The 20590-nt window shown below is 46.3% G+C and overlaps 3 protein-coding genes across 5 annotated transcripts in view; 2 read left to right on the forward strand and 1 right to left on the reverse strand.

The window, feature by feature from the left end:
- The window catches only part of spred1 (sprouty related EVH1 domain containing 1), a 35198-nt gene extending 33695 nt beyond the window's left edge, over positions 1–1503 (forward strand). The window contains exon 6 of the mRNA XM_084450747.1: positions 188–1503. Coding sequence (XP_084306873.1) covers positions 188–889 — 702 coding nt within the window. The 3' untranslated portion in view covers positions 890–1503. The remainder of the gene's footprint in view (positions 1–187) is intronic.
- Positions 1504–10401: 8898 nt separating this feature from the next.
- fam98b (family with sequence similarity 98 member B) lies at positions 10402–13626 on the forward strand (the record flags this gene model as incomplete). Its single annotated transcript, XM_084450657.1, has 8 exons — positions 10402–10566; positions 10843–10991; positions 11085–11210; positions 11342–11520; positions 11741–11821; positions 12150–12266; positions 12524–12691; positions 13348–13626. Exons 1-8 carry the CDS (start codon positions 10529–10531, stop codon positions 13624–13626), a joined length of 1137 nt encoding a protein of 378 aa, XP_084306783.1. The 5' UTR covers positions 10402–10528.
- Positions 13627–19194: 5568 nt separating this feature from the next.
- Positions 19195–20590, reverse strand: part of ptpn21 (protein tyrosine phosphatase non-receptor type 21) — a 30438-nt gene continuing 29042 nt past the window's right edge. For all 3 annotated transcript variants that reach the window (XM_084450884.1, XM_084450883.1, XM_084450885.1), the window contains one exon: positions 19195–20534. In XM_084450884.1, the coding sequence (XP_084307010.1) occupies positions 20406–20534 (129 nt within the window). In that variant the 3' untranslated portion in view covers positions 19195–20405. The remainder of the gene's footprint in view (positions 20535–20590) is intronic.

A 20590-nucleotide genomic window follows, 5' to 3' on the forward strand; every position in this document is an offset into this window, starting at 1 on the left:
CCCACCATGATTCTACGCTCATGTAATGTATTTTATGTTTTTCTATTTCATCCGCTTTTACTCTTTTCTTCTCATTGTACAACACTATGTAACCTCAGTTTCGAAAGGCGCTTTTATAAATAAAAATTACTTATGCTCCATGGTCAGTCCCTCAATCTCTCTCTCTCTCTCTCTCTCTCTCCGCCAGGTGTCTTTCAAGTCGACGCGCCACGTGAGTTTCCACATGGACGAGGAGGAGATCGTCCGGATCAACCCCAGGAAGGACGTCCTGATCCGGGGCTACGAGGACTACCGCCACCCCGTCCTGTGGAAGCAGGACCGGGAGAGGGACGACGCCGACTTCCCCGGCCCCTTCCACAAACTGGACAGCAAGAAGTGCGAGTACCTGTTCCCGGAGGGCCCCGGCATCGGGGACCCTCGCTCCGGCCCGGGGGGCGTGGGCACGGGCTCGGGGCCCGGCCCGGGCAAGGACCCGTCGTCCATCAAGACGCAGCCGTCGCCGCTGCTCAAATCCAAGAAGGGTCGGCGGCGGCGCGAGGACGGCGAGCGCTCGCGCTGCATCTACTGCCGGGAGATGTTCAACCGCGAGGACAACCGGCGGGGGCGGTGCCAGGACGCGCCCGACCCCATCAAGCAGTGCATCTACAAAGTCAGCTGCATGCTGTGCGCCGAGAGCATGCTCTACCACTGCATGTCCGACTCGGAGGGCGACTTCTCCGACCCGTGCTCGTGCGACACATCCGACGAGCAGTTCTGCCTGCGCTGGCTGGCCCTGGTGGCGCTGTCCTTCGTGGCGCCCTGCATGTGCTGCTACCTGCCGCTGAGGGCGTGCCACCACTGCGGCGAGGCCTGCCGCTGCTGCGGGGGGAAGCACAAGGCCGCAGGGTGACCCCGCCCGCCCCCGGGAACGCCCCGGCACAGCTAGCTAACAACACAGGAAGTGGATAAATGCGGAATACAAAAAGCCGGCATCCTTTTTTGTCATTCACCTCTTCAGACGGGGGCGGCGGTGGGGGGGGGGGGCATGGCCTTGATCCTCACTCTGACGGCTTCTGAAGATTTGAGTTTGTGTCTGTCGCCGCGAGCAACGGAGGACAAACCCCTCGGCCTTCACGAGGTTCGGGGCAGGTGTTAAGTTCAGGAGCTTAACGTGAGGAGCAGACGACAAGATTAACAGACTTGGAGATATTACTAAACGCACTCACACAAGCGCACACATTTACAAACACACATACATTACACACTCATACACACACACACACGTACACTCGCACACACACACGAAAACACGCTCAACACCCAGGACACCATGTCAGACTCTCGTATAAGTGATGTGTAACTTTATGAAGGAATATTGTCTTTTGTACAGAGAGCAAAAACTAAACGACAAAAAAACAAAACTATTGTACGTACAGAAAAAAACGTACTTGCTGTTTGAGTATGCTAAAAGGGATATGTTCTTGCTTTTTGTGAATTTGCAGTTGGGTAACAGTGGCCTTTCCATCTTGACTGGAGCGTTTGCTGACAGTGTAATGATTAGGCAGAGAAAGTGCACTAGAAATGGTACCCCACCCCTCCTCCAGTTGTAAGGGTATGTAAACCCTGGAGAAGCTAATTTAACAGTTCAGAGATGTTGTTGTGGATGTATTTGTTTCCTTATTTTCCCTTTTCATCAAATGATGAAAGAAAAAAAGAAATGTGTAACAGCTTATACTTTGGATGGTTCTGCCTGACAGTTTTTGACATTCACTCAGACAATGTTAGAATGATTTCCTCATCCTAGCAAGGCAATTTGGACCATTTAATTGCATTCCAACATAAAGGGATCGATTCCATGAACAGAAGGGATTAATTATGATCAATTTGACTCCATTAATGCAGAGCACATTCAAACTCAGCATTATCCCAAACTCAACATTATCCAAACTTATCATTTACACTATCCAAACTCAACATTAGCATTATCCTAACTCAACATGAACAATATCCACTCAACATGAACAATATCCAAAATCAACATGAACATTATCCAGAATCAACGATAATGTTTATCCACTCAACCTGAACATTATCCAAACATAAACATTATCCAAACTCAACACTATCCATACTTAACATGAACATTATCCAAACTCAACACAAACATTATCCAAACTTAACATGAACATTATCCAAACTCAACATTAACATTATCCAAACTCAACATTAACATAATCCAAACTCTACACGAACATTATCCAAATTCAACCTGGAACATTATCCAAACTAAACTTTAACGGTTATCCAAACTTAACATGATCATTATCCACTCAATCTGAAAATTATCCAAACATGAACATTATCCAAACTCAAAATGAACATTATCCAAACTCAACACCTTCTGATTCGCGGGGGCAGAGACCAGTATGTCATTTCCATCTACTTTACTAGATTTCCATTTTTGACTCCACTGCATTTTCTTTATGATGAAACTGAAACTGGTGTTTTGTTTTGGTTCTGGTTTGGCTTCCTGCTAATCTTATTATTATTTCGAACTTAAAGCTGAAATTTTGCTCAACCAGCAAGTTTTTAGTTCAATGTAGGTGAATAAAGGCTTTTGGGTTAGGGTTAACCTATAACCCAACCCTGACCCTTTAGCTGAATGATAAGGCACTTCAATTTGTTTCGGAGGGGAAACGATCCTCAGTATTGGAATTTGTCTGAACCAAAATCAGCGAGAAATTAATTTAATGTGAGAAAAAACCCACTTCAAAGGCACTGGTCTCCAAACTTTGGTTACAGCACCCTCTCCAAGTTCCAGAAGTTTCCGTCTGTGTGTCTGTCTGTCCGTCCGTCCGTTCTGTCTGAGGAGGATGAAGCTCTGCGGTGGTTTTAGAAGGTAGCTCCAGGATACCGTCCATCACCACACTTATACACCCAGAATATATGGGTGCATTGTGGTCACCATCTCTGAAAGTCTAATTGGCTGTAGGTTATAGGGTGTAGATGTAAATGTTGTAGTCTGAGCGTGTGTGTGTGTGTGAGTGTGTGTGCGTGCGTGTGTGTGTGCATGCGCACCAGCAGGGAGATGTCATTATCATTGACTAAACAAAATATCTGTTGACTCATAACAGTACTGACCAGCTGGGTGACAGAGGTAGATGGAGAGATAGATAGTTAGTCCTTCTCCAACCCCATTTGAGATTCTCTGAATAAGAGAATGAACTGTTAATTACAGAAATATAACTGTGTAAACACTCAGAATGTCTTATTCCTGTGCCCCTGAAAAGCATTGGTGTCTTCTCTGTTCAAACGCTCAGTCAAAGTAAAGACATTCATCTTGATTTTTAATTGTGAGCTCAATATTGAATACAACCATATACTGTTGCCCCCTCCCACCCACCAAACACACACACCTGGAGAACAGGATGACACATGGTAGTCTGCTCTCCTGATTGGACGAGGAGTGAACCACTTCATCCAAACTGAAACCCTACTCCGCCCAGCCTGTCCGTGGCGACAACTCTTACTTTCTATGCAAACTATATTTACCATAGGACACAGCTAGACCTCTCTCCACCGTCCCTAGAGCCAGAGACCGTGACAGGCTAACGCTAGCCAGCAAGCTAACTAGGTAGGTAGGTAGGTAGATGACGAAACTGGACCCCAGGTACAGCACCAAACTCCAAACACATGTAAATAAGTAACACTATATAAATACTGATAATATATTTAAATGCGGATAATCCCATTCAGAAATTGATAGGTGGAGCTGTATTTATCCCTGCTGTCAGTATATCCACAGCTTCCAGTGACAGCCTTAGGTTTAGTTTTTTGTTAACGAGTGCACCACCTAGCCAGTCGGTTGGGAGCCAGTTAGATTAGTCTCATTCATAAGCCGACAGGTATAGGCCTCCATCTGGTTCCCGAAAAGCTGAAGAAGCATCTGCCACCTTTGTAGACACTGGACATATATAGGCCTACTCAGTTTCCTGTTCTATTCACTCAGTGGGGATCTAAAGGAGATCTATTCAGACCTCCTGGCTGCTGCTCCCGCAGTCCCTGACATCGCTAAGAGGGAGTCCATGTTTCCCGCTCTTAACTGCAGGGTCAATGTCACATTCAAGCTCCTCGGCAAGCTGCTTGGAGATTTTGGTAGAAACATGCTTGCCCCCCCCCCCCCCCCCACCCCCATCCAACCCCTGTGTTTGTCCTGAGATGACACGTGCGTTTGCACCAGGATCTAACGATGGAGAGATAGCCTACCCATGCAGAAATTCTAGCAGGCGTGGGAATCTGCCTGATTCTAAGTGCTTCCGTTCTGGTGACTCCCAAGAACCTGACTGAACCCCAACCCTAACCTGACAGAAGAGCCCACCGCCTTAAATCAGTGGCAGCTTTTTAGCGCCCTCACCAAAAGCAGCTGGATCTCGATTCCAGGGTCACGGGGGAAACCAAGGCAGCCTCTTATCTGTGCCTCCCGTCTCCAGAAGATAGTTGCTGAAACAGGTTGCTGTCCTCGCCCATCTTGTATTGGAGTTTTGCAGACAGGCAAAGTAGACCCAGACCAGCAGATATCTCAGACAGGGTCAAAATGGAGGAGTGACACTATAGCAGCTGCCACAGTAGCAGTTACTGCTGGCGTTCTGCACACTCCAAGGTCACGACCTCTCCTCTCGAACGACCTGCGCGCAGCGTTTGTGGTTGCCTCTTCTGGGTTTGAGACAGCTTTGATAGCAAGGGTGTACATGGCTGCAGAGATGTGGCCAACAGCCGTTGGCAAGCCATCAACATGGCTCACGTGTGCATGACGGCCCTGGCTGATTCCAGCTCCATGATGTGAGCCAGACACCCCAAAATGTTGAGCTATGAGGCTCACTGACCCCGAAGGTCAGCAAGGCTCCCAGAGTGGCCACGGCGGCAGCGAGGCGCATTAATGTGACCGAGTACAATCATTTCAAAATAAGCTATTAATAAAATCAGTTGTCCTGTCCGAGGCCGCCTGCTCTAGCATACGTATCTGTCGGGTCTCCACCCTGATGTCTATGTACGCAATTAGGACCATCTGATCACCTAGTCTGAGACGAGGGACCAGTGATGCTCAAGCACTTCAGGCCAGAGTTGTCTGCATGGTTGAGTCAATTTAACTACAAATCCTTGCCAGACGAGAATACTTGTGGGTGCTTGTGAGGGTTAGGGTTAGGGTTGTGACAGCATTATGTACATAGATCACCTTTTAGTATTATTTCACATTGAAAAGTAGAGGGCGTCTGTGATGGAAATTACTATTGAGCTTTTAATAGAGTTTTTTTTTCTAGTTTTGTAAGGAGGAAGGAATGTTAGTGCTAACGGTACAATAGTGAAAAGTTTGATATATAAAGCTGCTAGATACAATCACTAATTTTATTGTGTTGAGAGAAAGAGAGAGAATCAGCTATGAAAGACTGTTAAAACAATACCTAGTTCTCTGACTCCATAGACCCATGACCATGAGTGTGTTTGGTTTGTTAGGTGTGTGTGTGTGTGCGTGTGTGTGTGTGTGTGTGTGCGTGTGTGTGTGTGTGTGTGTTGGTCCATGTCTATGTAACCTCCTGTTTATGGATTGCCCTGCATATGGCAAGCTGAACCAAGGTTTGATGAACCTGATGAAAACTTGCTGGCTGAGAAGCAAAATGTAGGACGTACATTTATACAAGTTTAGAGATACTGAAATAACACCTTTCACTCTGCATTAACCAGCACAGTGCAACTTGCTGTCATGTACTGTATTATATATGCAACATGTGTCTGTCTGCTTTTTTTTTTCTTTTTTTACCCGCCAGTAAACTTTGAATAATGTAAGACTTCAGTTTTAACCACTTTGCTGCTAGTCTTCTATCTCCTTTCAATCTTGGAAATTGTGCATATCTTTGGAATGCATATGATGTACATTCTTGACTTTTGTCTAGGTTTAAAATAAATGCCTGTAAGAGCTGTTTCTTCAGTGTATTGTTTAAAAAGGTTACTTTTCACAGCAGTCGAGTGGTTACTTCTCACTGTTCCAATGCTTTTGGTGCACTGATATGATGTAGGTCAGCTTGTTTCATCTTAAAGCGCTTGATGATGTAACATTTATGTGATTAGTTCTAAATAGTGGGAAAAAAACATTTGTGTTTTGGAAATTGCAGTATAAATGGTTCTCTAATTCTTCTGTAAAAACACAGCCCGTTTCCTTTTCTTATCCTGCATCTTTTGTTTCAGTTTCTTAGTGCCATCGGCCTCACACACCCCGACAACCTCGACAAAGTGCCTCACGTCCCCCATAGTGTGCATCTAAGACTTAACAGCAGTGGTTGTGTTGGTTTATATACGTCTAGGTATTTCTATCATGATTTGAGAATACCAAGTATATGATGTATGTATAGTTCAATAACTCATGTCATAGTTGTATTTTCTTTATACAGATGTAGCTTGTTACTTTTCATAAATATATAATGTAAATATGCATACATATGTTTGTAACTGTTTTTATGTTACATCATACACTTGTAATTTGACATATCAAATAACATTATCATAATAAAATGGTGAGTTTTAATTTTGTTTTGTTGTGTGGGGTTATTTTTTACTTCAAGTCTGTGTGTGTGTGTGTGTGTGTGTGTGTGTGTGTGTGTGTGTGCATGTGTTTTGATATCAATCATCATTAGCCACGTTTACTGTAGATTCTTTAGTTCACTACATTTCATTATTTGTTTTTGCACAAGACAAGTCTTGTACAGTCTTTCGTCTAAATAATATTTGACATAACTTTGGCCAGCCGTACCATACTGATAAGCTCAAACAGCCGCTCAAACCCCCGTCAAGGGAACGAGGCCCTAGTGTAGAGATGGCCCCCGTCGAGGGAACGAGGCCCTAGTGTAGAGATGGCCCCCGTCTAGGGAACGAGCCCCTAGTGTAGAGATGGCCCCCGTTGAGGGAACGAGGCCCTAGTGTAGAGATGGCCCCCGTCAAGGGAACGAGCCCCTAGTGTAGAGATGGCCCCCATTGAGGGAACGAGGCCCTAGTGTAGAGATAGCCTCCGTCGAGGGAACGAGCCCTTGGCGAGACAGAAACTAAAACTTCTCAAGACTTGATCAATACTAGCCAATTCAATGGAAACACTTTTCTCAAGTGATTTGCAGCATTTTTTTTTAATGCAACCATTTATAATGTCTGTAGAACATCTGTAAAGCCAATGGAAACCTATACAGTGTAATACAGTGAATACAGAACCAACAACGTAGGAGATTAACCTTTTTGTGCGTGGCCGGCCAGCCGCACAGCTAGAATAGCATATGTCCAGTAGTCGTCACTCCCTGTGTCCCTTTGTCCGGTTGTTGACCTGCAGTTCTATGTTGCTACCACAAGAGGCAGTGGTCCCAGAACCTGCAGTTCCATGTTGCTACCACAAGAGCATTTACCGTTTTCGGCCACAGGAGGGCAGCAACAGGCTTAGATAGACTGTTCCTTGTTCAGTTTCAGCAATTCGATGAGTATTTGAGTTAGGCTATTTAGTTTATTTGTGTAAGTATTTCTGTTAGTTATACATTATATTTCTTTATTATTTCAGAGAGCACACACTCACTGTCTGTTTATGTAAGTGAAGAGAATTGAAAGGTCAAATAATGTGTATAACGCCACTATCCACGTCACAGACCCCACAAATCAGCCCCTGAGAGGGCTAGAGAAACACGGTCTTCACCGGTGGGGGCAGGTGGGTAGCCCGGAGAGGGCTCCACTGCCCCCGACCCAATATGACGCAAGGAATCTCGCCACCACACCACGGACCCCACAACTCAGCCCTCGAGTGGGCTAGAGACACAGGGTCTTCACTGGTGGGGGCAAGTGGACGGCCCGGAGGTACACTGTCCACGACCAGCTCTGACCCGAGGGGGCGGAGTCTCGCCATCACGCCACTATCCACACCAAGGATCTCACAACTCAGCCCCTGAGTGGGTTAGAGACCCACTGTCTTCGCCAGTGGGTGCAAGGAGATTGCCCAGAGGTCACTGTACTGCGCTCAATCAGCTCTGACCCAAGCGGGCGGAGTCTCACCACCACGCCACTATCCATGCCATGAACTCCACAACTCAGCCCCTGAGCGGGCTAGAGACACGGTTTTCACCAGTGGGTGTATGGAAATTGCCCAGAAGTAACTGCACTACACCCGAACCACTCTGACGCGAGGGGGCGGAGTCTCGCCAACATGCCACGGCCAATGGGCCTAGGATATAGACAATTAACTACCGGTGGAATGGTGGTGGAGCAGCTGTAGGTCTGCTAGCCTTGTGTTGTATTCCGCCGGAGGTCTGCCAACTCGTCCATCGGGAACCCGCTGTAGGTCCGCTAGCCTTGTGTTATCTGAGTTTATCCCTTACCTTTGTCCAGAAACAGAAGTTGAACCAAATGCAGCAAAATAGCTAACGTTACAGTAATCATCAGAGTAACTGCTTTAGCCACTGACTGCTACCATTAATGTTATAGAAGCTGCTGCTAGTTGTTGTGAGCTCATGAGCTAACTGGCTACCTCGCTCTTATTGTGCAGGATTAGCATTGGAAGCATTGGAACTGATGTGTCCAGGCGACAAGACCTATCTTAATTTATCAGACATAATTTCATGTAATTTCAATTCATAGTTATTTCAGTGGCATGACTAGCTTCCGTCCTACCAGTCCTGAACAGAAACAAGCCAGCCACGCACATAAGCCAGGCTGGGCCTGGCCTGGTTTAAATCAACAAATTACATCACAATACAAAAAATCACACTAAATATTCCTTAATATGAATTCATGGATTATTTCTTAATATCAATATTCTCTCAATATGAATTTATGGACTATTTCTTAGGTCTAAAATATCTCAGAGGTTCCTCCTTGCTAAACCATCAGCAACAGCAACGCCCTCTCCACCTGCAAGTTTTAATTTATTATTTAAATCATAAGTTTCTTCATTCACCCTGAAGAAGGCAAACGCTGAAACGTTGGTGACAATAAACAGCAGAGAGGAGACAAATGAGTGTGCAACTTTCTTTTTTGTTTTCAATCATTTGTTTCTGTAATTATTTTATTTTTGTGCATGGCTGTAAGCCAGCACCTAGGATAGCATTTGTCCGGTTGTCACTCCCTCACTCCCTCCTTTACTCCGGTCAATGTTGACCAGCATTTCTCTGTTGGCACCACAAGAAGCAGTAGTCCCAGCACACCAAAATAAAGAAGGCCACCAAAATCAACCCCACAGATCTGCACTGCACAAGTACAGTAGCGGTGAAAGTATTAGACTCCCACCTGGGAGATGGGGGTTCAAGACCCGATGGGATGATTTTATGGGACTACACCCAAAACCTCCACACGTTCATCCTTTCACTCCAACCTTTTTCCAGATAGCACACAGATATTGGTTGGGATAACAAACGATGGGTTTTGAAAGCTCGGTGCTACCGTTAAGTGATCTTTTTAGCCGGTTTTTGTGGCATCGTCATTATTTTTTGAGGTTGTTTCGAGGATTTCCGACCAGATGGGGCGCTGTCCGCTATGCTGAGTTGTATGGCAGTTGAAGAAGACTACCTCGAAAAATAATGACGATGCCACAAAAAACGGCTAAAAAGATCACTTAACAGTAGCATTTGAAATGTTTATTTGACACTTTTAAATATGAGCGCCAAGTGCCGCCAACTTGGCGACTATTTAAAAGTCAAAATGTCCTATGTTGGTAGAAAGGACTGTGGTAGCCTAGCAGATGCTACATCATCAGCGCACTCACAGTTCCTGAGAAGGGCTAGTTAAAGCCTAGGGCCAATGGGCCTAGGATATAGACAATAAACTACCGGTGGAATGGTGGTGGAGCAATAGCAGGAGCATTTCTGATTACTAGCGGACCGCTAATATTCCACCAGAGGTCCGCTTGCCATTCAATATACAAATGGCCAGGAACCCGCCAGCGGATTCCACCAGATGTAGGAAGCTGCTGCTAGTTGTTGTGAGCTCATGAGCTAAATGGCTATCCCGCTCGTATTGTGCTGGATTAGCATTGGAAGCATTGGAACTGATGTGTCCAGGCGAAACCTATCTTTAATTTATCAGACATTATTTCATGTCATTTCAATTAACAGCTATTTCAGTGGCATGACTAGCCTCCGTCCTACCAGTCCTGAACAGAAACAAGCCAGCCATGCACATAAGCCAGGCCGGACCTGGCCTGGTTTGTTTGTGTGTGTCTCTAGCGTATTTGTATCGTACATTTGCGTGACCTATACTGTATTTGAAATTCCTTGCAAGAACGCTACCGGATATGAGTTTCAGGGAGCCTGCAGATGTAACACACGGGGCGGAACCAAATATCAACCGCATGTTTCGGTACGGAAGGCATTTCTCCCATATAATCCATCCATCCATCTCATGGCGCTACTGCTGATGAAAACATCGCTATGATGAACTTCGTAATATCAGCAGATCCACGGTCATATTGGTCACTTGTAGTACTTTCATAAATCAGAACAGTTAAACTGTTCTGAAACTGTTGCTGTCTCCCGCTATGGAATGTGATATTCTGGACGTCCTCGAACAAGTCGGGTAAGCAAAGCGTGCTGGCTATGTAGCCCATTCATAGTTATGTAGCCCATTCATAGTTATGTAGCCCATTCATAGTTATGTAGCCCATTCATAGTCTTGGGTACCTGTGGTCTTGTATACATTTTAGTATTAAGCTAGATACAACTTTAGATCGACGAAAACGGCTGAACAATGGCTAGCCTGCATCATGTATATGACATACACCTCCCTTGAATCCTGGCCGAACAATATTTAGCCTAGCTAGGCTGTGTACCCATTCTGCATTGTGTGTCGCAGGTATGACGGAGCTCTGCTGGAGGAAGAGGCGCTTGTGAAGGCAGCCGAGGCTGGTCTGTCCTCTGCCGAGTACGTGAACCTTTGTAAATGGCTGGCGTCCAGACTGAAACCGCTATGCGACCTGGAGGACGGCACATCCTCTGGCCCAGGTGAGCTAAATGGCGGCTCTGATCTTCACCCCTCACTGTTGACTAGACTAGCAGTGAGATGTTACTGTGTTCTGATGGCCACTCTCTGTCCAGAAGACTCTGATGGACTGCAGTATGAGCTCAGCGGTCTACTGAAGGAGCTGAACTGTCCTTACCCAGGCCTGGTCTCAGGAATCCTACAGGGAGAACTCCACAATAAGGACCATCTAAAGCTTGTATGTAAGTTATGAGTTGATCAGAATACTGCATACTGCAGTGTCAACTATAACCGCTGCCTACCAACCATAACCTTTGCCTTTTAAGTGGGCTTACATTACAGTCACTCAGCTGTGTGTGTGTGTGTGTGTCAGTGTTTCTAAGCTCTGAGCTGCAGGCTGCCCAGATAGTGACCAGCAGACGGGTCAGAGATGCGGACAGCGGAGCGAGCCCAGCCCTGCAGGACGTCCGGGCCATCTGTGAGACGCTGCAGCTCCCTGAGCCGCCAGGAGAGCCAGACCTACCGGAGCTGTTCTCCGACATAGAGAGCAGGGTGTGTTTAAAGGGGCACAGTCACGCTTGTTTAAGTTAATATTATTTTGATTAAATGCTTAAATTCTGTGTGTAGGCCTTATTTAAATCACCAATGTAGCCATTTCCCTACACGGAAGACAGAATCTCTGAAAATGTTTCACTACAGGTTTCACTACAAGAGATTGGAGAAATAAATGATCACTGTATTGAACTGTGTACAATGCTGTGTCTAACTCCAGGTAAACGCAGCGCTACAAGCTGTTCCAGAGCAGCACGTAGGAGAACCTGTTCTGAAGAGCGCTCTCAGCAGTGACCAGTGGGTAAGCACACTGTCCTGAAAGCCCGCAGACACTAACACCAGCTGTGTTTGAAACCACTCCCTAATACAGAAATAGTGGACTATATAGTGTGTGCGCCATTTTCTTCTAGTGTCCAAGTTCTCAACGGTTAATTTGATTCATCATATAGTCCACTAGAAAATACCCACAATGCACAGTAATTTCTAGTGAAGAGAGGATGTACCCTACAATTTCTCGTTCACTACAATACATAGTGAATAGCGAGTGAGCGAATGAGCAAGCGGTTTTGAACACCGGTACTGTGGTGAAGAGTGTTGGGCACCATTGACTCTCCTCTCTTGCTCCACAGGACAGGGTTGAGGACATCAACAGGGTCCTGGCTTCTGAGTACGAGTGTCGGCGGAGGATGTTGATCAAACGTCTGGATGTCACTGTCCAGTCGTTCGGGTGGTCAGACAGAGCCAAGGCAGGCGGCGTCATTTCTCCTCCTCTCTTCCTCTTCTTCCTCTCCTCCTCTCCGCCTGTCCTCTCCTCATCATCTTGGTAGTCCTCTCTTCCTCATCCTCATCCCCCATCCCCCAGCTGCACTAATCCCATCTCAAGCAACACTGTTTAAATTGAAGTGCCAGTGCTATTATTTCACGACGCACGCTCTGCTGTGTAAGTAAAAAGATTCTGAGTGAACTTGCAACGTAGTTGATGGACGTATGTGTGCCCTGTCAGGAGAGGGTGGACAGCATGGCCAGGGTCTACCAGCCTAAGAGGCACACGCTGGCGCCGTGCTCGCCGGTGGGCGTGGCAGAGCTGCTGGCAGCAAGGGAGGACGTGTGTAACATGGTGAAGACCAGCAGCGGCGCCAGCAGGGAGAGAACCGCCTGCGCTGTCAACAAGGTACAGGAGAGCTCTCTGAACACGCACCACCTCGGTCTCTCCCGTAGAACAGCACACTCTGGGAGGACGAGACATGTTCTTAGTTCTGTCATTGGCCTCGTATCTCCTGACCACTCTGTGTACCTTGGTTGGCGGAGATCAGTTCGGAACTCCACTTCCCAGCATGCAGCAGGCGTAAAATGAGCCTTGGTCCCGCGGTGCTGTCCGGGGCTGCGTTCCGAATCGCATACTTCTACTTTTTACTACCAGTACGTACTATAGCTGCCTCTAGAAAGTACGTACTTTTCACGCAGTATGCATCAAATAGGGACATAATACCTTGTCATAACATTCCGTCTTGAAATTTGACCACATCCATCCCTGTTCATGAAGCGACATTCGTCCACAGCTGGGATTCATCAAAACTCCTCCGGCCCGACTCGCACATGTGACATTTCCGCTGAGCACAGGATTGTGGGTCAGAATAGCCAGAAAAGTCTGCTGGCTTGCATACTGCAAAATAGGACCGGATGTAGTAGGACATCCTGGTATTTTGGCCATAATGCCTGTGGCATACTATGTATTGGGACATACTACATCAATTTTTTGCATACTATATAGTATGGAAGTACGTGATTGGGAACACAGCCCACGTCATTCTGCCGTTTCGTCCGCAGGTGCTGATGGGGAGGGTTCCAGACCGGGGGGGGCGGCCCTCAGAGATAGACGCCCCCCGCCCTGAGATGCCCCCCTGGCAGAAGAGGCAGGATGGGGGAGGAGGACGGGGCAGTTGGGGGCACGGTGGTGGCAGGGGAGGGGGCAGGGGAGGAGGCAGAGGAGGAGGCCGGAACCATGGTGGACACGGAGGAGGAGGAGGCTGGAACCATGGTGGAGGAGGAGGAGGAGGAGGTTGGAACCATGGTGGACATGGAGGAAAGCGAGGACGTTACCAGTAATAACCAGTCTGCTGTCTGGGGTTCTTTTGGTGTCATGTTTGAAGATTGAATGGCCAGACAGTGTTAGAACAGATGAACTGGAGAAATAGAATCCACACACTAGATATGCTCCTATGAACATTTATTTCCACCTCGGGACTGGAGTGACGTTTTTAAACCTTTTTACAGCAGATAAACAGATCTTTACCTGCAGGTGTCTCTCAGAAAGGACTACAGCTACCATGAAATCGGTTTGCCACAGTAATTTGTGTTGATTTTGATTTTGATTCTGATTTGCTGTGAAACAATACTGTAGTTCCATGCTCACCACGGAGAATATTTTTTAACCTTTGAATATTTTTTGATGTAATGTGTACTTTCTTTTTTATTTTATGGCTTTATCTATGAAAATCAATTAAGTCATGATGTACTTGTTTTTGATTGGTAGGCAGTGTCCCATACACACTGCTAGAGGATCTTGAGGCTCAGAATGAAAAGATCTGCTCATGGTTGCCATGTTCCCAGGATGTACCAGTCCTTGACGAAGACCTCTTAGGTTGAAACGTTTCACCATTAAACCAGCATGGGAGCGTGGGCTCTCTTCTTCAGGGTTCCCGTTATGAGCTCTTTGCTGGCGAGGATGTTGAAGGGATATATGATTTGGTGCTGTTAACCGGCTATATAATATTCTAAACTTTGATTTATTCAAAGGGCATGTTTCCACTTTGTGACAACTTTTGTGTTCTGTGCCATTGCAAAATAAATGACATTGATAAGAGATTCAGATACTGTACCTTTATCGTTATATACTTTGTACATGAAGAGAGGAGCAAAATTATTGGGCTTTGGCTCCTCAACCTTGTAGCAACAACATAATAGCAACCCAATATAATGACAGTAAATACGTATAATACAGGATAATGGTAATAAAAAACAATGGCTACAATAGTAAATATAGCTGCAAGCAGCAATGTGGGGGCCAAGCAGGATGCGTGACCAGCGCATCAAAGACAAGGGAAACACGCCATGGCCGCATTCAAATCCCTACCGCAGTTTTGAAAATCGGGCATACGGTTCAGAATAAATGCACTTCCATTCAATTAGCTGTAACGGGCGAATGGACTAGAATTGAACTCATTGAGTATGATAGTGAGTGTGTGAGTGAGTGTTATAAAGTGATGTGTGTCATGGAACTATTTACAGTATGAAAATAAATCAAGAGCTTTCAAATGTAAGACAACAGCCAGAGACATTTCAATCACAAAACATGACAAATGTGGAGCATTCCTGTGATGTGTGTGCTGAGGAGGCTGGGGAACCAGTGTGAGTAAAACATGGTAGGCGCTTATCCAGTCAAGTTTATTGAAACCATTTTAATTATTGTGATTCCAGTAGTGGGTGGAAATATGCAGTTTACAAAAAAGTTTAATTCTTAACAATATAGCTTGTAGGTATAACTTGTGCTTTGGGAACGTGTGTTTTGCTTCTTAAAATGCACGCATGAAAGAAAAAAAAAAAAACCTGCCACCCTGGCATATCTCTGTGTTCCCTTGTGCCACCCCAGTCAAAAAGGTCTAGAATCGCCACTGGAGCGGGCTAGAGACACAGTTTTCACCGGTGGGTGTATGGAGATTACCCAGAAGTAACTGCACTACACCCGAACCGCTCTGACACGAGGGGGCGGAGTCTCGCCACCACGCCACGGACCCCACGGCCAATGGGCCTAGGATATAGACAATTAACTACCGGTGGAATGGTGGTGGAGCATCCATCGGGGACCCGCTGTAGGTCCGCTAGCCTTGTGTTATCTGGGTTTATCCCTTACCTTTGTCCAGAAACAGAAGTTGAACCAATTGCAGCAAAATAGCTAACGTTAGAGGAATCATCAGCGTAACTGCTTTAGCCACAAACCGCTACCATTAATGTTATGGTAGCTGCTGCTAGTTGTTGTGAGCTCATGAGCTAACTGGCTATTTTTCTCTTATTGTGCAGGATTAGCATTGGAAGCATTGGAACTGATGTGTCCAGGCGACAAGACCTATCTTAATTTATCAGACATAATTTCCTGTCATTTTAATTCAGTTATTTCAGTGGCATGACTAGCTTCTGTCCTACCAGCCACGCACATAAGCCAGGCTTGACCTGGCCTGGTTGAAAATAGGGATTACAGGTCAAAAGTTTGCGTGCACAAACGCACCTCCAACTTTGACACGTTGGTGGCGCTAGAGGGTTAGAGGTGTGGACATTAATCAGGGGACTGTCATGAATGAGTGTGCCAAATTTCACAACTTTTTTACCATACGGTTCTATGGGCTGCCATAGACTTCAATGGCGGAAGAATAAATAAATAAATAAAACGAAAAAAAATAAATAAGAAAAAGTACAAGAACAATGGTGGCCTACGCAGCTTTGCTGCTTGGCCCCCAATAAAACGGTGCAATATGACGTAATGGAAGGCTGTAGTGTGCAGTGCATGAAGGTGCAAATGTGCATTGTTGCATGTGGGTTTGTGTTTGTGTACAGTCTGAGTCGGAGGGATCCTGTGTGTGTGTGTGTGTGTGTGTGTGTGAGAGAGGCCTGGTCAGCGGGTTGCTGGGAGTGGTCCACCCTGCTGGGATGTTCCTCGTGGGTCTGGTTGAGTGGTCCACCCTGCTGGGATGTTCCTCGTGGGTCTGGTTGAGTGGTCCACCTGCGCAGACAGCCCTGGGGTTCCAGGACACAGCCAGAAACCTCCTCCGTCCACACTACTCCCATCTGAACAAATGTGCCATTTCATTCAGAATATAGCTGCATTTGACTAGTTTGGATGTGTTTTTTTATTGATGTGTACCAATAGTGTGATGATAAAATGTTCTGATAGGTGGCAGCAAACGCCTTGTTAGAAAGACCACGTGAGCTGTCTGTCTGATATGCACAAGCAAACCTTCAAATATTTATTCTCAGCAGATAAAATACCCTACACATACATGTCTTTACAACGGAATACCACTTCTGCTCAGTGTTTAAAGTTTGTACAAGAAACATTACACTTTAAAGCTCCGGAATTTACAATGTGTACAGCATGAAATATTGACAGATAAAGGCAAATGCAGCCTTGCCAAGTCAGGCACCAGGTCAGCCAACCTTTCTGTGACCATCTTCACACTAAGACTCAAATCAATAATAAAATGATCAACAGCATCATGTTTTAAAAAAATCAACACTAGAAAACTTGAAGCAGCTTGTACAACTGATGACCTACTGTATCAGATTCAGGGTTATAATTTTCTCAAATTCAATTTAATAAATATGGTCAATGTTAAAACACAGGTACATTTTGGAACAAACACAAATAAATCTCCATCAAAACCAAGTCAGGTCAGACCGGCAAGGGATCTTTCTAGGAACAAACTACTCAACTCGTACACTCTTGATGATGGGACCTATTGCTTTTGGACAAAATCTGAATTCCCACTGCCTGTTGTGAATTGGTATCCATGCTTCAGACATCACCCAGAGTATGTGGTTCAGTATGAGGTTGCTGTTCTTCTCTGCAGTGAGAGTCTATGGGAGTAATGTCCTGTGATGTGCATGGCTGGGCTTGGTGGTGGTGCTTCTACCCCTGGTCCAACAGCTGCTGTGCTCAGGACAGGGACAGGGTCCCCTCCTAACATCAGGACAGGGACAGGGTCCCCTCCTAACATCAGGACAGGGACAGGGTCCCCTCCTAACCTCAGGACAGGGACAGGGTCCCCTCCTAACATCAGGACAGGAACAGTGTCCCCTCCTAACATCAGGATGTGTGTGTCTCTGTAGCAAGGCACGGCTGAATGTCTCACCCTGGTGCGATCAAGGCAAGTTGCCAGGGACACTGCTGCTGGCTGGTCTCACCTGACCACAGCCCAGCACCTCTGTCTGCTATCACGACCGCTCTACCTGACCACAGCCCAGCACCTCTGTCTGCTATCACGGCCGCTCTACCTGACCACAGCCCAGCACCTCTGTCTGCTATCACGGCCGCTCTACCTGACCACAGCCCAGCACCTGTCTGCTATCACGACCGCTCTACCTGACCACAGCCCAGCACCTGTCTGCTATCACGACCGCTCTACCTGACCACAGCCCAGCACCTCTGTCTGCTATCACGGCCGCTCTACCTGACCACAGCCCAGCACCTCTGTCTGCTATCACGGCCGCTCTACCTGACCACAGCCCAGCACCTCTGTGTGCTCAGGACCGCTCTACCTGACCACAGCCCAGCACCTCTGTGTGCTCTTAGGACCGCTCTACCTGACCACAGCCCAGCACCTGTGTGCTCAGGACCGCTCTACCTGACCACAGCCCAGCACCTCTGTGTGCTCTTAGGACCGCTCTACCTGACCACAGCCCAGCACCTCTGTCTGCTATCAAGACCGCTCTACCTGACCACAGCCCAGCACCTCTGTGTGCTCAGGACCGCTCTACCTGACCACAGCCCAGCACCTCTGTGTGCTCTTAGGACCGCTCTACCTGACCACAGCCCAGCACCTGTGTGCTCTTAGGACCGCTCTACCTGACCACAGCCCAGCACCTCTGTGTGCTCTTAGGACCGCTCTACCTGACCACAGCCCAGCACCTCTGTCTGCTATCACGACCGCTCTACCTGACCACAGCCCAGCACCTGTCTGCTATCACGACCGCTCTACCTGACCACAGCCCAGCACCTCTGTGTGGTAGTCCATTAAACATACCACGCACCAATCAACACAGGAAGACAGGATACTGCACTGGAGTTTCAAATAAGGCGCCTTATAATATATAAAATATCATATAAATATATGTATAGCTAAATAGAAACAAAATAAAGGTTTGCTGATGACACAAGTTAGTAGGTTGAAGTGACAAACCGTTATGTAAACGGCCACTGCTCGTTGCTTTGATATGTATAGTCCAGTTTTAGAATGTTGCAAACCACAGTTTTGGGATTCTGTTGTGAGTGGTTACAAGTTTCAACTCGGCTTGTCGCAAATCTTTGATCTGAAGGGCTTTAGGTTAAAGTCAAAGTCAATTGAAGTCAGGTTACATGATTATATGCAATAGTTTCCCTGCCTTGTCTCTTTTCCATCTCGAGTGCTGATAAGTGGTTGGTCGGGCTTTACTTTTTGTTGTCATTAAAGCACAAATCCCTTCAATGTAGTTTCCTTCATATGAAAAACTACATACTGTACAGAGCATTCTCAATTGTATACAAACACATCATATATTCAGGCATTTGTTTGTAATCCAAAATATAAAGCAAACTTTTCTGTTCATCGTAATAGCATGTTTCCTATGGTCAACTTTAGATTATTCTCAACTTCAATCACTTAAATCTCCTTCATATTCCAGTTGACCCGAGTTTCATGCACACCTACCAAACCCAAACTCACCTGTGAACTCCAACCTTTTCACAACTTGTTAACCTCACTCTCTCAAAACCAAACACTTTGGCCCACGGCCACTACCATGTACAATTAAGGCACAGTGTGTGTGTGTGTGTGTGTGACAGAGATGCACAAATAATGTCCGTAACAAATGTGTTGCCTAAGGGACTTACCAAACAAAAACTAGGTATCAACACCAAAACCTAAATGGATGTTAAAAGTATAAGTTAACGTTTATTTCGCTTTTGTTTTCATTTGTAACACAGCTCTCACAGTTTGCCAGATCTGCTAAACTCTCACATGCTCATCCAGAGTGATGATAGATCTGCTAAGCTCTCACATGCTCATCCAGAGTGATGATAGATCTGCTAAGCTCTCACATGCTCATCCAGAGTGATGATAGATCTGCTAAACCCTCCAGCTAGCCATTATCAGATGTTATGAACAGTAGAGATTCTTTGGTAAACACCTGATGAAATCAAGATGTGCTGCTCGGTCTCTGGGCACCAGTCTGTGGTTGCGTAACACCTGACTGAACCCGTCTCTATGAACGCACAGAGCACCTCAGTCTCCTCATCCATCCATCCATCCTGAAGGCGCTGTTTGATCACAGAGACTTGGTGGAGGGTTGTGGTGCTATTGATTGATCGACGGCATTGATTGATCCTGATATAAATCTCTGTTATGAACTTAAAATATTCATGTCTTACATACGCATCATTTCATAAAAGGTGTAAGCAGAGCACTCCGGGCAGATTGGCCATGTTCCAACACTACTCTGATCTCTCTGGACTCATCTCAACATCTTCATCACATACCAAGAAGCGTGATCATCATGTTCCAGTCGGCTAGTAAACATTGGCAGTCCAACTTAATAGTAAATGTTCTTCAGGAATTCAAATGACGTCATCATCAAAGCATCATCCTCGCAGTCCACTATCCAGCAAAACATTGTCTAAAAACAGACCATAATCAAATGGTAAAAATAGATCTTCAACTGGTTTTGATACACAATCATAATATAGATTTACCTGCGGCTTTTAACGTGGTTTAGCTATGTACAGCAGGGTACTGGAAAAGTGCTGGGTTTTATATGTAGTCATTGTGTAGTGTACAAAGTCACAATGAAATCTCTTCTATAATAATAATAATAATAATAATAATAATACTGTTAATTGAGAGGCAGGCTCCACAGTCCTCCTCCTGCACGTGTGTTCATCCAGCTCCAGAAGTCTGCCTCGGTTAATACTGAGAGAAGAGGGGGCCAGCCAGGGCCCAGCCAGCGTCCCAGTACGGCAGCCATGTTGGATCCAGCCGCCACAGTTGCTCTGTGGTTTAGCATACGCCTGGAGGAAACTGGCTGGCTCTGTGATTGGCTGTCTGTCTATGTGGGGGGGGGGGGGGGGGTTGGGGCGAGGCTCAGATGAGCCGGGAGTTGCGTAGGAACTGGATGAGGACCTTGTAGATGAAGGTGTACTGGGAGATGGTCTGCACCAGCATCATCCTCTGCTGGCGGAGCATGTTCAGGGCCGTCGGGACATCCAGCGTCTGGGGAGGAAACAACGCAGAGGGAAAGATGGACACAAGGAGGAGGTCACCTTCTG

The sequence above is a fragment of the Borostomias antarcticus genome (genome assembly GCF_949987555.1).
Source record: "Borostomias antarcticus genome assembly, chromosome: 16".
Classification (NCBI taxonomy): Eukaryota; Metazoa; Chordata; class Actinopteri; order Stomiiformes; family Stomiidae; genus Borostomias; species Borostomias antarcticus.